Below are 12944 nucleotides of genomic sequence, written 5' to 3' on the forward strand. Positions count from 1 at the left end.
GTCGTGTTTGTCTGAAGTTAATCTTAGTTATTCCCATAATATACCACACACCATCAACTCACAGCTCTGGTTCCCACTGTGTTGCTAAATGCGTCTCTCAATCTCTCACTGAGTCAGTACTTTGTCTTATGTCTGAAAGGTGCACTAGTATCTCTTGAAGCATGCAAAGCTGTTAGAGATCACAATGGCAGATTCAACACCCATGAACAGTCAGTTTAAACCGTTGTAACTGAAACCTCTGTGGATTTGGAGGAGGGCTCAAGGAAAAATCCACCCTGAAAAATCAACCTGTTCCCTCCCCTATTAAACTGCATTGAAACTGTACTAGCGATTACAGTGTGACATCAGAACAGTACACAATAGGTAACCAGAATCGCTAAACGCATCACAAATAATTAACCGTAAAAATATTTCGTGGGTTTCAGAGTAGAGATTTCATTTAAGAGAGAGGTGTGTCCCAAATCACATACTTATACACTGTTATGTGCTATATAGTGTCAGTTCTGTGTTCATATTGAAAATTCCAAGAAGTTGGATAGATAGATAGATAGATAGATAGATAGATAGATAGATAGATAGATAGATAGATAGATAGATAGATAGATAGATAGATAGATAGATAGATAGATAGATTTCCATGTGAGAAGACACAGCTCAGACCCCTAGTTAACCACAATACAGTGCAACCTTTAACCTGGCTAGCATTCCATCATGAAATGCATCTTTCAGTAAAGAAAACTTTTCTCTTGTTAAATGCAGCTGTCTATATATTTGCACAAAGCACACATATTTCTCTAAGCGCACCATTCACATTATGGCCTTAAAAAGCATTTTAAAGCTGCACTCCATTTCTCAACTGATGTTTTTCTGGCAGACGTGTGCCTCTAGAAGACGTCTTCATTGTAGCCGTTCGCGATAAGGAGCTGTCAATCCTGCTCCTTTCATACTAAGAAAGAAGGAACATTTTTACTTTTATCTGGACCTATTATCAGATGAAATTTAAGTCACTTTATTGTTTTTTTTTTTTATTCAAATAAATAAACACTTGAAGCAAAATCTCTCCAGAGTCTACACAGCACTATTCCAGACCCAGACTGTCAGACGGGACTACTGAACTTCTCTGTCTGTCTGTCTGTCTGTCTATACTGACTTGTTATTGCGTCCCTAGGCTTGTGTCCACTGTCCACGCGATGATTGTCGGCCTTTTCTGCCTTTACATCTTGTGGTTTGATGACGCCGTCAACGCAGATCCAGTCTGGTAAGCGGAAGACAAGGAGCTTAAAGGGGAATGCTGCTCATTCATCTCCGCACACCTCACACTGACCATCACCCTCCAAGCATTTAGTGAGAGCTTGAGACTAATTTGTTTATGTAGCATTTGCAAATTTGACCAGTGAGCACTGCATTTTTGTGGAAACTCAGATTGTTGGTTAAAGAGTCTAAAGTTGAAATTGTCATGATGATAATTTACCAATGTCTGAGATTCCTAAAGTCTGAATGGATCATAGTTTTCTATGGACTATTCAGTGAGACAGATTCCCCTTTATGTGAATAGGCATGTTTTCACTGAGTTTCTGGAACCTTCTAAGGAACGGATTTGGACTATAATCAAGAATTATACAGCTACTGTACACAGCAACACAGCTTTGTTGTTATATGTTGATGTTTAGGAATACATTCATTTCCACTACTGGTGTCATGTATCCATCTGATACTGTGCCTCAATTACGGATATTCATACTCATAAAAAAGTAGTTCCAACATACAAAACCAAGTAACAGCATGAGGCGTAGGCTTTCTTTAGGTTGTCGTGCCGGCACAAAATGACAAGAACCTGAACATATCTCATGATTAGCTATCAAAGCAGACTGCAACCTAAGCTCTTTGAAAATATCAAGAGGAGTTGATACAGCATCTGCCGACGATACAAGCTACCTGATAAAGTATCTTAAACATGAATGTCAGCCAGATGAGTTCACGCTAGCTTTGCAAAAAAATATCTATAAGCATTCATGATAAAATAAAAAGAAAAACACATCACACCTAGGGATTCTTGCTCAGTGAATACAATAAAACGTATTTTACATACAACTATACATAAATATTTTTCTTAAATGAAACAAAACTGTTCTCCATTGTAAGCCTTCTTTGATCCAAAGGTAACTAACTAATTCGCTGTACATGAAGTAAAGCTAATGATATAAAAATGAGCTAAAGACTTGAAAGCATCCCTGATGAACCAGATTTCTTCATACTAAGTCATTTTCTCATTTCAGTTTTGGTATCAGTATGGGTATCGTCGAGCACCAAAAAATAAAACTCTTCACATTCCTTTTGAAGAAAATGGTTTCGATGGATCCCTTAATGATGTTAAATATTAATATTAAAAGAAGTTAAACCAGGTATCAGTATGGAGAACTGATTGTTCATTGAGTTTCTTCCCTGTTTATATAAAAATATTCTAGCTATGTGAGCCATTAACCTTGGTTATTAGCTAACATATGTGCAGTATCGATATTTTCTTATTGTTTACACACCATGAATGGGAGGTAAAACTATTCTTAAAAACCTTATCAATTAGTGATGCTTACTACTGCAGACTATGACAGTAGGCCCTGAATAGAGGAAATACACCTATAGTTCCTTGGTTCCTGAAAAGGTTCTTACTGTGGAAACATGCCTAATGGGTACGTTAGAGTGCTCCTGCATTGTGAAGCTGGAGTTTTGGAGGTGTGTCTTGACCTCTCTAAGCACAAAACAGCTCTCTTATATTTGTTTGTCCTCTTGTCTTTCTCTCTGTTTCTGTTCTTCTGTTCCTTTCTGTTTCTGTTCTTTTTTGCCTGCTGTCTGTCTGGTCTGCATCTTTGCATCCTGAAAGAGAAGAATGGTAATGTCTCCGTTGTGGTCTCCCTCTTTTCCCCCCAATCTCTGCGTGTTCCTTTCCCTTTTTATTTCCAACCTTCAGTCTGATTTGCTCCTGTAATGATGCGCACGTCTATCTATCCTTCTGGTCTGCCTACTTTTCTGAATTACCCTCCCATATGGCTGTTTTGCCTCCATCTATGTCATGCTGCTGTCTGTCTGTCTCTCTCTCTCTCTCTCTCTACTGGTCTCTCTACTTCATTCTGTCTTCCTCAGAATCAGAGAGCTCTTAGTTCTGCCAACAACGCGCCTTTTCACAGCACACAACAGCCTCCCCATTTCTTTTTTCTCCGGCTCTGGCTCTTTCTCAGATACCCAGACTCTCTCTGTCTCTCCCTCACCCTCGCATCATGTGACACCCTCGCTTGCCCCCCTGCTACTCTTTGTCTCATTGTGCCTCAGAGCTGCTTCAGCCAGCAAATGCTGATGAGGCAAAAAAAAAAAGAGAGAGAGAGAGACAGAGAGAGAGAGACTGAAGGAAATAGGGAGGCTGCAGTGAACCCCCCCACCATCACCACCACACCTTCGCTGCAATAAGCTTGTCTTGTCAAACCTTTACACACAGAAGCATGTGCACGCTCCTTTCTAACATCTAGCTGTCCTTCTGTCTGAGCATCTGTGCTTTTGTCATGATGTTCCTTGTGGTGTGTCTGTTTCTCTGTGATGTACTGAAGTGCATTTTTTCCCCCTTTGAACATGTTAGAAAGGTTCCCTTCACAATCCCTTCGCAACACCTTTCTGTGTCTCTTCAGATTTTCCTCATATCTTTTTCTTTTGTCTCCTTGAATACAATCTGTGAACACATGTCACATCTCTGATTTACTGAAAGCGTCGCATTTATTCACTCAGCTAGTTACAGACATGGTTTCACACTGGCCTTTTCTTTATGTCTTTCTATGCAAAAGCACATTGGATAGCTTCCTGTGATGAATACAGTCTGTATTACAATCAGCTCCAGAATTACTGGCACCTTTCAGATAATGAGCAAAAATAAAGATTTTTGTATATATAATTTTTTTTTCTTTTTACAGTTTTCAAGCATTTTTTCTGGAAAATTCTGTTCTTATTAAGAGAATTAATATTTAGAGAGGCCAAATTGATGCACTTTTGGTTGTGATTGTGCCTAATTGTATTTTTTATTATTATTATTATTATTATTATTATTATTTGTTGCATTATGAACTGCTTGGGGATTTCTGTGCATCTCAGCAACAAAGCTCTTTGGTTTCCCTCAGTGCTAATGAATGCTAAAGGGATTTTCAATGTATACAAGCACATATACACTATATGGCTAAATGTTTGTGGGAACACCCAGTCTGTGTAGAATATATTTATATGCTGTATTATAACAGCATGACAATGCCCCTGTGCACAAAGCGAGCTCCATGAAGACATTGTTTGTCAAGTTTGGAGTAGAAGAACTGCACTGAGTCCTGACCTCAACCCTGCTGAACACCTTGGGGATAAACTGGAATGCCAAATGTGCTCCAGGCCTCCTCTCCTGACATCAGTGCCTGACCTCAAATATTCCCTTTTCTGAAGAAAGGGGTTATTATGACAGCAAAGGGAGACTGGAACAGGAAACTCAAACAAACACATATGGCTGGTAATGGTCAGGTGTCCACATACTTTTGTCCATATAGTGTATACTTTCCAGGGAAGCAGCAAAGAAAGAAAGAAATTATAAAGCAAAGAAAGAAAGTTATATATAAATTATAAATAATCTTTAAATTGATATGTCTCAGATTTTTATGTACATACATTTTATGTTCCTCACATTTTGTTATTTATTACAGAGGCAGTAATTTCACCAGAAAATATTATTTATAAAAATATATATTTATATGAGAATATTTTGCTGTTTTTTTGTTTTGTTTTGTTTTGCTTTTTGTGAAAAATGTCTGTTTCTCATTTTCATGAAGGTGCTCTTAATTCTGAAGTGTATTTCACTGGTAGTTGTGCTCTAGCTTTCCTTTTACCCCCTAGTTACCAGGAACACAAGGCCAAATACCCGGTAGAGCTCTGTATCATGTCTGTTGCAACACACTGATAGAAAAATAATCTCTGTCTGATAACAATGAACTTATGACTTATGACAAAGTTCAGTAGCATGTGGCGGCGCATTTCCTGTCAGATTAACTTAATCTATTCTATTTACTTAAAATTTCTCCCATTCCAAATAAAAAAAGCTATATCCTGTGTCCTGCATAGCGTAGCAGTAGGACTGGTTCATGTAGGACAGACAGTGATGTCCTGCAGTGTTCCGCTTTGTGAGGAGGATCTCAATTGGTTAATAAGTTGTAGCCCTCAAGTGCACTGACTTTAAAACAGGAATGTTGTATCTAGCTCAGGGAGCCAAGAGCACCACGCCTTTTCATGTAATAATTCCTCCTAATTCCTTTTGACCTTATTACAGTGCAGCACGCTTGGTTGAAGTTTTAAACAAATCCAGTCTTACTGGTTTAGCACGAGAGTTCGGTGTTAACAGTACCTTCACCTAAACTGACATGACGACTGCTCTGAAAGTGAAACCCAATGATCTTGAAACTGTGTGGGACTCACTGTTGAGAGAGAATGGAGATGCAAAACACACACATACGCACACACAGAAAAAATACACTTTCATTATGCTTCATGTACAAGTGAAGATATCGTATATAAGAGAAGTGACCCTGTATGTGGCCGAATAGCCTTTGGAATGAACTTGAGAATGTGACAAAATTCTGTACATTAGATAGGTGAAATATACAGCTGTGGTCTAAGTCTGAAATTGGTTAGCATTTGGAATGCTAGCATCTATTCAGATTTTCCGGATGTTCTGCAGCTACAGTATTGTATGATCTCCGTTACAGACAGAAGAGGATTATAAAGGTTTGTTGTGTTATCATCATGGTGACTAAACAATTAACAGGCTCTTGCGTCTATGTTGTTGGCACGTAGTGTGCAGCTTGATTTGGGTGTGGATTTGACAAACGTTTACATAAATATTATTTATACACGTATTTATACATGTTGAGAAAGGACAAATCAGTTGGTACACCAATGAGGCATGAAATGTTTGCGAACTGAAGATTGGGAAGGTGATGAGATGTGAAGAATTTAGGTAAATAGTTTGTCATTGCTGCTGCCTGGTGGTTAAATGGAGCTTGAAAGTTTGTGTGCATGAGAGTGTGATTAGATTTAGATTTGGTGTAGCTCAGACAGAAAGCATTTGCCTCTTTCACTGGGGCTAAAAGGTCAGTGAAGGTGACATCGGTACCCTCCACAGGTGTAACTGAGCCCGGTGTTCACTGTGGCATCTGGTTTCACACACAACCTCGTCTACTGGACACCTGCCACTTACTGTATATCCATTACAGAGTCACTTTACTGTTAAGAGAGCATGTTTTACTCTATACACACCAGCCACCGAAAACAAGCCAGTCACGATAACGTTACAATAAAATGCATCATTTGTATATAGAACGGTGTCACAGTTATAGCAGGCTTTATAGAGAAATAATAAATAAAATGATGCCTTTATAAAATATCCTAATGTTTGTTACTGTACATTTTTACTTGATTAAAATGTTCAATTATTTATTCGATCTCAAATCACAGGCATGCTGACGCATGTCTTACACAATACTACGCCTGCACACATTCAGTAGTATTAAGTGTGTGTGAGAAAGCCTGAATGTTCCTAGTAACTGACAGATGGTGTATAGGGGAGTGGTTACCCCTTTGCGTAGTGTAATTAATTGTAATATATAATAAAATCTTATAGTGATGTCACACTTGTGGCTCTTAGCAAAACTCTTTTCTTTTATGAAAGCTCCTCTTTTATGTTCTGCCATTTGTATCTGCTTAACACATTATAAATTAGCATTTAGTTGGTTTGGCAACTCGTCCATGAAGCAGCTGAGCAGAGCCTCACCATTTAGATTAACAAATGTTAATCTTTCAAAAGTCCCCTTCCACAAATTCCATACATTTTCAATTCCAGTTAAAGAAATGTTGCTAATTGACAGATATACTTTAAGCAAGGGTTAATTTGATTTTCTCATCTGCAATCATTTAGCACCCTAGAGTTTTTATTGCATCTAGTCATCAAATAGGACCTGCAACAAACATTAATAAAAGCCCATTGGGGCAGGAATCGTGATGCCCTATGCTTGCACTTTGCTGTGAGTAATAAAGTGGAGCGAACAGGACAGATAATGACACGGTTGCTTGAGGCACTATCTTGTCAGGTTGTCTGTCTGTTTGTGTGTTCATCCAGGATTCTCTTTAGCACAATTTTTTAGCAGAAGTGGTTGAATGTTTGGATGATGGAATTTTGATTGTAACCAGCAGATGAATTGATTAGATTTTGCAAGTGATAAAAACAGGGTCAAGATCACAGCAAGATCAGATTATTCTTCTTCAGTAGCTTCCTTCCTGTTTCTCATGCAGTGGTCATTTTGACAAACTCAAGACTCAGTTTTTGCCATCAGTCCGTCTGTCATGCTGTCTGTCTGTCAGTGTGTCTGTCCAAGATTCTCATTAGTGTGATATCTCAAGAACGAGGGGTTGAATGTTTGTAGGATTTATATGGAATTGTGATTGTAACCAGCAGATGAACTGATTAGACTATGGAATTGGTCCAAACAAATGTCTGAAATAGTTTTTCATCTCTAGCTTCCTTTCTGTTTGAAGTATATTTTAAGGGTATGTCTGGCATACAAATTAGTAACAAGAAGGACTATACTTGGCGTGCCATCTGTGCCATTTGTTTATATTTGTTACAGCAACAAAGACAAACTGTAAGTGCAGACAGTGTCTCTAAGATGCACGGAACCGTTACTATGATAAGATACTGCAAACAATGAGAGAGAGGGATTTTGGAGTGGATAATGTCTGTATATCAGCGATGCGTGTGCAACACAGTGGACCTTGTTTCCCGTGCACAGATTGCACAGCTAGTTTTAGGTCTTTTATTTGTTTTTAAGATTGAGCAGCCCATGTTAATGATGTATATCAGTTCATCTGTGTTCATAATAGTTAAAGAACCCATTCAGAAGGAGCGTATGCTAGAGTGTATGCTGGTTAATTGTATATATTCTCTCAGCTGCATTTTGTGGGGATCCTCTTAGAATTCACTAGATAGTAGCCTGTAGCATAAGTTAAGCCTCTGCTGAATAGTTCATCATTTCAAAGAACAGCATAAGGAAATGTAGTTGTGTGGAAAGCTGAGGGAGAAAATGCCATGCGTAGTAAATCCTTTCCCACTCTATGAAAGCATGAAAATCGGCTCAGGTATGACATCATCTGTTTTCTAGAGAGTTCCGTGGGCGAGCACTGAATCTAACGCAAAGAGCAGCTGGCAGTCAAAGGCACAATACACTCACACACCCTGCCTTTGTCCAGTAAAGGACTGTCAACAAGCTGCTTGAGCTGGAAGGGAGCTCAAGCGGCGCAACAGTAGCTGGTCATGTGCTGCCTAATGCTTGTCAGACTCGGGCGTCTGAGAGCGGGGATTAAGTTATGCTCGGTTTTTATGTACATTCTGCAAATAGATTTAATATTCACATGGCTTTTGTTGTGGTTTCAGTCTTAAGCCTTCTGAGCCCTCATTCAAAAGTACATTTTGTGAGTAATAGAAGTAAAGGTGTAGGTTTGTGCAACTCAGTAGACTGATGTATTGTACATTTTGATATAGTTTTATCTGTGCTATTGAAGGAGATGTATTTTTCTATTCCTCTACAATGCTTTATTGTTTGTGTTGCTCTTTTCTTTTTGTCTTCACAGGGGAGATCCAAATTTGGTCAAGCTCAATGTCGCCATTACATGTGGCTACCTGCTTTATGGTGAGCATTTTACTCAGGTTTTACCATTTCATCATGCGTAATAATGTCTGTTTGCTGATATCCACACCTCTCCACTCTCTCAGACCTGCTGCTGCTAGCCTGCAACTGGAGCACCATGGGAGACAGCTTTTTTGTGTGTCACCACTTGGCGGCACTCTACGCATATGGATATGTGCTGGTACGCATAGTCATTCAGTATGCAATGCTAAAACTGATGATAACCTGAAGGTTTATTTTTCCTGGAAATAATTTCCAATTGCATTTTACTTCTATTATTTTTATGTATATATTGCTTATTTCTGTATCACCATAGACACGTGGGGTGCTTCCATATTTTGCAAACTTCCGACTTATTTCGGAATTATCAACACCGTTCGTGAACCAAAGGTGAGAAATCCTGTGACCTGTGGTCATTATTTTTTGGTTGCGGTTTTTTTTTTTTTTACGTATGCTTTCGTTCTCTCCAGGTGGTTCTTTGAAGCACTGGCGTACCCTCGCTCTCACCGGCTGGTGGTGGCTAACGGCGTGGCCATGGCCGTGGCCTTCTTCCTGGTTCGCATCGCTGTGATGCCGCCATACTGGGTGAAAGTGTTCAGTACATTCGGCACGCCTGCCTTTGAGAGGCTTGGCCTGGGTGCACAGGTGGCCTGGATCGTCTCCTGTGTGTGTCTGGATGTGCTCAACGTTGTATGGATGTATAAAATTGCTCGTGGCTGCTACAGGGTCATCAGTGGAACAAGTGGCAGGAAGAAAGGTGGAAAGGCAAGCTCTGATGACTTAAACCATGTCAACAATCATATGGACTGAACAACAACGTAGGCAGGGGACGGAATTGAAAGTGGCAAACTGGACCACGGTTTTAGATGTTAGTCTTCCCTGCCATACCAGGAACATGGTAGCTGCTGCTTATTTGCTAACTTGCCGAGAGAGAGAGTGGAGTCTGCAGTGTTCTCTGTTGCCTGGGTTGGAGATCACCAAGAGGCATTGTGGGAAAGAACATCAACAAGCATTACAGTACAGACCCCTATTGCTTCAGCCACAAAGTGCCTCAAAACCCAAGGATCAGAAATGGAACATAGAGATATACCTTCGAGACAACCTTCGAATTATGAAAGCTACCTTGTAAAGATTTTCTTGTCAGTCGTCTGACAGATGTACCACCTCTTGGGGTCTTCCGGTTTTTAGACACAGTGAACATTCACCCAAACACACCACTGTGCCTCTTATCTACAGGTCTTGGAGCATTTTCTTTGAACTCCAGTGATTTTCTTTTTCTTTTTGTGTCTATTCCAACATTTCTTTTCAGTTTTTTTTTTGGAAAAGCACTAAAGGCGCCACTGCTCCTCCTAACATCACATAATATTTGTAATTTAATGATTTATCCATTGGTAAAATCTCATCTCTACCTCTCTATCTTGGTACCAAGGCTCTTCTCATGGACTGAAATAGACAGAGAAAGATCTCCAATCATGTTGTCATAACCTGATAGAGTCCCTGCTCGCAGTATTACCGTCCAAGCCTCCCTGGGCCTCACCTTTCACAACAAAATGTGTCTCTGTGGCCATGTAGGGTGTGAGAAGCTTAATAAGAGTTCCTGCAGGTGCCTTGTCCAATGGCAGTGAAATGCTCATGTCACCATCACCTCTTTCATGCACGTTAGCATCATGCTTATATAAAGCCTGTATACACGTGCGTTAGGTGGTTAGCTCGGCTAGCTTGATTTTCGGCAATGCTGTGTATCCATTCTTTCAGTCTGCTTAAGGCAAACATGTCTTTTCTCTCTGCTGACAGCCCCTCAATTTGATTAGTACTTCTGTCTGGAGCCTGAGTTTGACCTTTCTGTAATTCTCCTTTTTTTTTTCCCCCTTGGATTGGTCTCAGTATGTGGCATTTTTTTAAATGTCAAACTTTGTGAGATTTCTGTTGTTTCTCATAGTCTATGGTGCTTCCTACTTACCAGCCAGTGCGTCTAAATGGTACATCTGCTTCAGCTGTCAGAACCGACAGCTCTAGCACGTGAAAGCCGACCGTGTCCTTTATTCAGAATGTATTCATTTGGGATGTGCATACAATTATTGTTTCCCTGTGTATATGCCGGCAGTGCCGTTTTGGCCCGTTTGTCCACTTTTGACTTAAGCACAAATAATAATTTCAGCACCTTGGATATCAAAATGTATCAGTTATCGCAGATAGTCGCAGATATCCTGACATTTAATTAACACAACACTGACACATGCTCTAGCACAGGGGTGCACAAGTCCTCAAAGGCCTGGGTCCAGCACACATTTTCCAGCTTTAGTGCATCTCTTAAATCCGGTAATTAACCGGTAAGTTGAATCAGATGTCCTTAAGCAGCGGAATCACTAAAGTGTGCAGTATTCTGGCCTTTTCAGGACTGGACTTGGCACTGCTGCACTAGTGTGTTTCTTCACCAATAATATTTGATTAATAAGTCCATTCATGCATAAACATGGCAATACATATGCTTCATATTATATATTAAGTTCAGACATTCAAACACCAAGCATGACTGCTACGTTTCCTGTGAATTTACACACTGCTCAGCTGAGTACCTCTGTCTTTTAAATTCATTTTGATTTAATGAATTTGTACTGAATTATAATATGGGGTTTCTGTTTGTCTAATTGTTTCATGCAGTGCTTTTTTTTGTAGTAATACAAACGCTTTAACCCGTATGAGAGTCAGTATTTTGCCTCGAAAAAAAGCATGTATAGCTCTCAAATGTTATTGGAATTCTGTATAACCTGGCACTCTGAAATGTTGCCGGAAAGAGCCGATACAGCGAGTGGGAATCGTGGAAAACGTAGTTTATTGCCTTACATTGTGTCAGTAAAGAAATTCTTTCTCAGATCTTCAGTATTTCAAGCTGTGACAAGAATCGGATCTATCGGTACAATTAAAGTTATTTACTGAGCTGTGCGAGCCAGTGCCGGGTTCTGTATATGTAATTCTAGTGCAATTCAATCCAGTGATGCTGTTCAACATAAGCTATGGGTGACGGTTCTGTGCGAGCAGCGGTACGACGTGATATGTAGCATTTGTAGGATTTCTCTCACGTGCACCTGTGTGGAGCTGCTACCAACAAATCGCACGTGTGTCCACTTTTGACTGGAAACCACTTCTTGAAATTGTGTACCTTTTCAGTACAAGTATAGACAACGTGTTAATGAAATGAAACCTTATAGTATTTGGATGATAGTATTTGAAGTTGTTATTTGCACAAGGCATGCATTTCAGTTTGGGGATGGGGGATTTATTAGCTGATATGATCACATTTCTTCATCAATTATAAGGTTACATATTTTACAGTTCCTTCATCAGTTATAACATTGCCATCTCCCAGATTTAGATAGTAAACATGGTACAGCTAAACTCTTTAGGCTGTAAAGTTTAGCACAGGGCATTAGTATTAGCATCTCTGCTAAAGATTATTTGTTTTTATTCCTTTGTACATTTAGAAAGAAAAGTCAATGAAATGCTGTCATGCTGCATGCATAGAATATACAAAGAATTAGTCTTGATTACCTAGAGTTTCTCTCAATGATTTTCATGTTGTGCAATCATTTGGCCAGGCACATCCCAAGTAATCAGATTATATATGGAATGTGAATGAAAAGTAACTGAAAAAATAGACTTAAGCCAGCAATAAACAATGGAAAAAAGTAATAAGTGAGTAAAAGAGTACAAGTAAGAATAGAACGATAATGATTGTACTTCATTTTGCATTTAACTCCCTTTTATTGTCTTTTACCGCATCATGTATATTTCCCATTTGTTTTGAGTCTCTGGATTTTAATATGAAAGTGTAAATTTAAACTGGGCATTGCAAGGCTCTGTCTCAAAACTCAAATAGCATGATTTTGACATAACAGCAGTTGTGTCTTACTTGAAATTGTCGCTTTTCAATAAATCCAAGGGCATTGAAAATCAAGGTGTTTACTTCTTGTCTTCATTTGACAGCAACGTTATAGGACATGATCATGTGAGTCATAGTGGATGTACAGTTCTCCCCTGCAGGCTGACTCTGAGTCACACCTACTACATTCCTTTAGCTAGAACTAACAATGACCGATAGTCAGCTGTGTATTTATTTGAATGTTAAAGAGAGTTAAAGTTCAGCAACAGTTGCTTCATTGAATCATTGCACTAAATGCAATAGAAGAGCACTTTAAT

The 12944-nt window shown here is 39.3% G+C and overlaps 1 protein-coding gene across 7 annotated transcripts in view; it reads left to right on the forward strand.

The window, feature by feature from the left end:
• The window catches only part of tlcd4b (TLC domain containing 4b), a 37172-nt gene extending 24470 nt beyond the window's left edge, over window positions 1-12702 (forward strand). For 6 of the 7 annotated variants that reach the window (XM_058412708.1, XM_058412699.1, XM_058412667.1 and 3 more), the window contains exons 3-7: window positions 1169-1258; window positions 8692-8750; window positions 8834-8928; window positions 9064-9137; window positions 9218-12702. In XM_058412708.1, coding sequence (XP_058268691.1) covers window positions 1169-1258; window positions 8692-8750; window positions 8834-8928; window positions 9064-9137; window positions 9218-9557 — 658 coding nt within the window. In that variant the 3' untranslated portion in view covers window positions 9558-12702. The remainder of the gene's footprint in view (window positions 1-1168; window positions 1259-8691; window positions 8751-8833; window positions 8929-9063; window positions 9138-9217) is intronic. The other variant, XM_058412716.1, reaches the window with a different exon arrangement.
• The last annotated feature ends 242 nt before the right edge of the window (window positions 12703-12944 follow it).

The sequence above is a fragment of the Hemibagrus wyckioides genome, linkage group LG02 (assembly GCF_019097595.1).
Source record: "Hemibagrus wyckioides isolate EC202008001 linkage group LG02, SWU_Hwy_1.0, whole genome shotgun sequence".
Lineage (NCBI taxonomy): Eukaryota > Metazoa > Chordata > Actinopteri > Siluriformes > Bagridae > Hemibagrus > Hemibagrus wyckioides.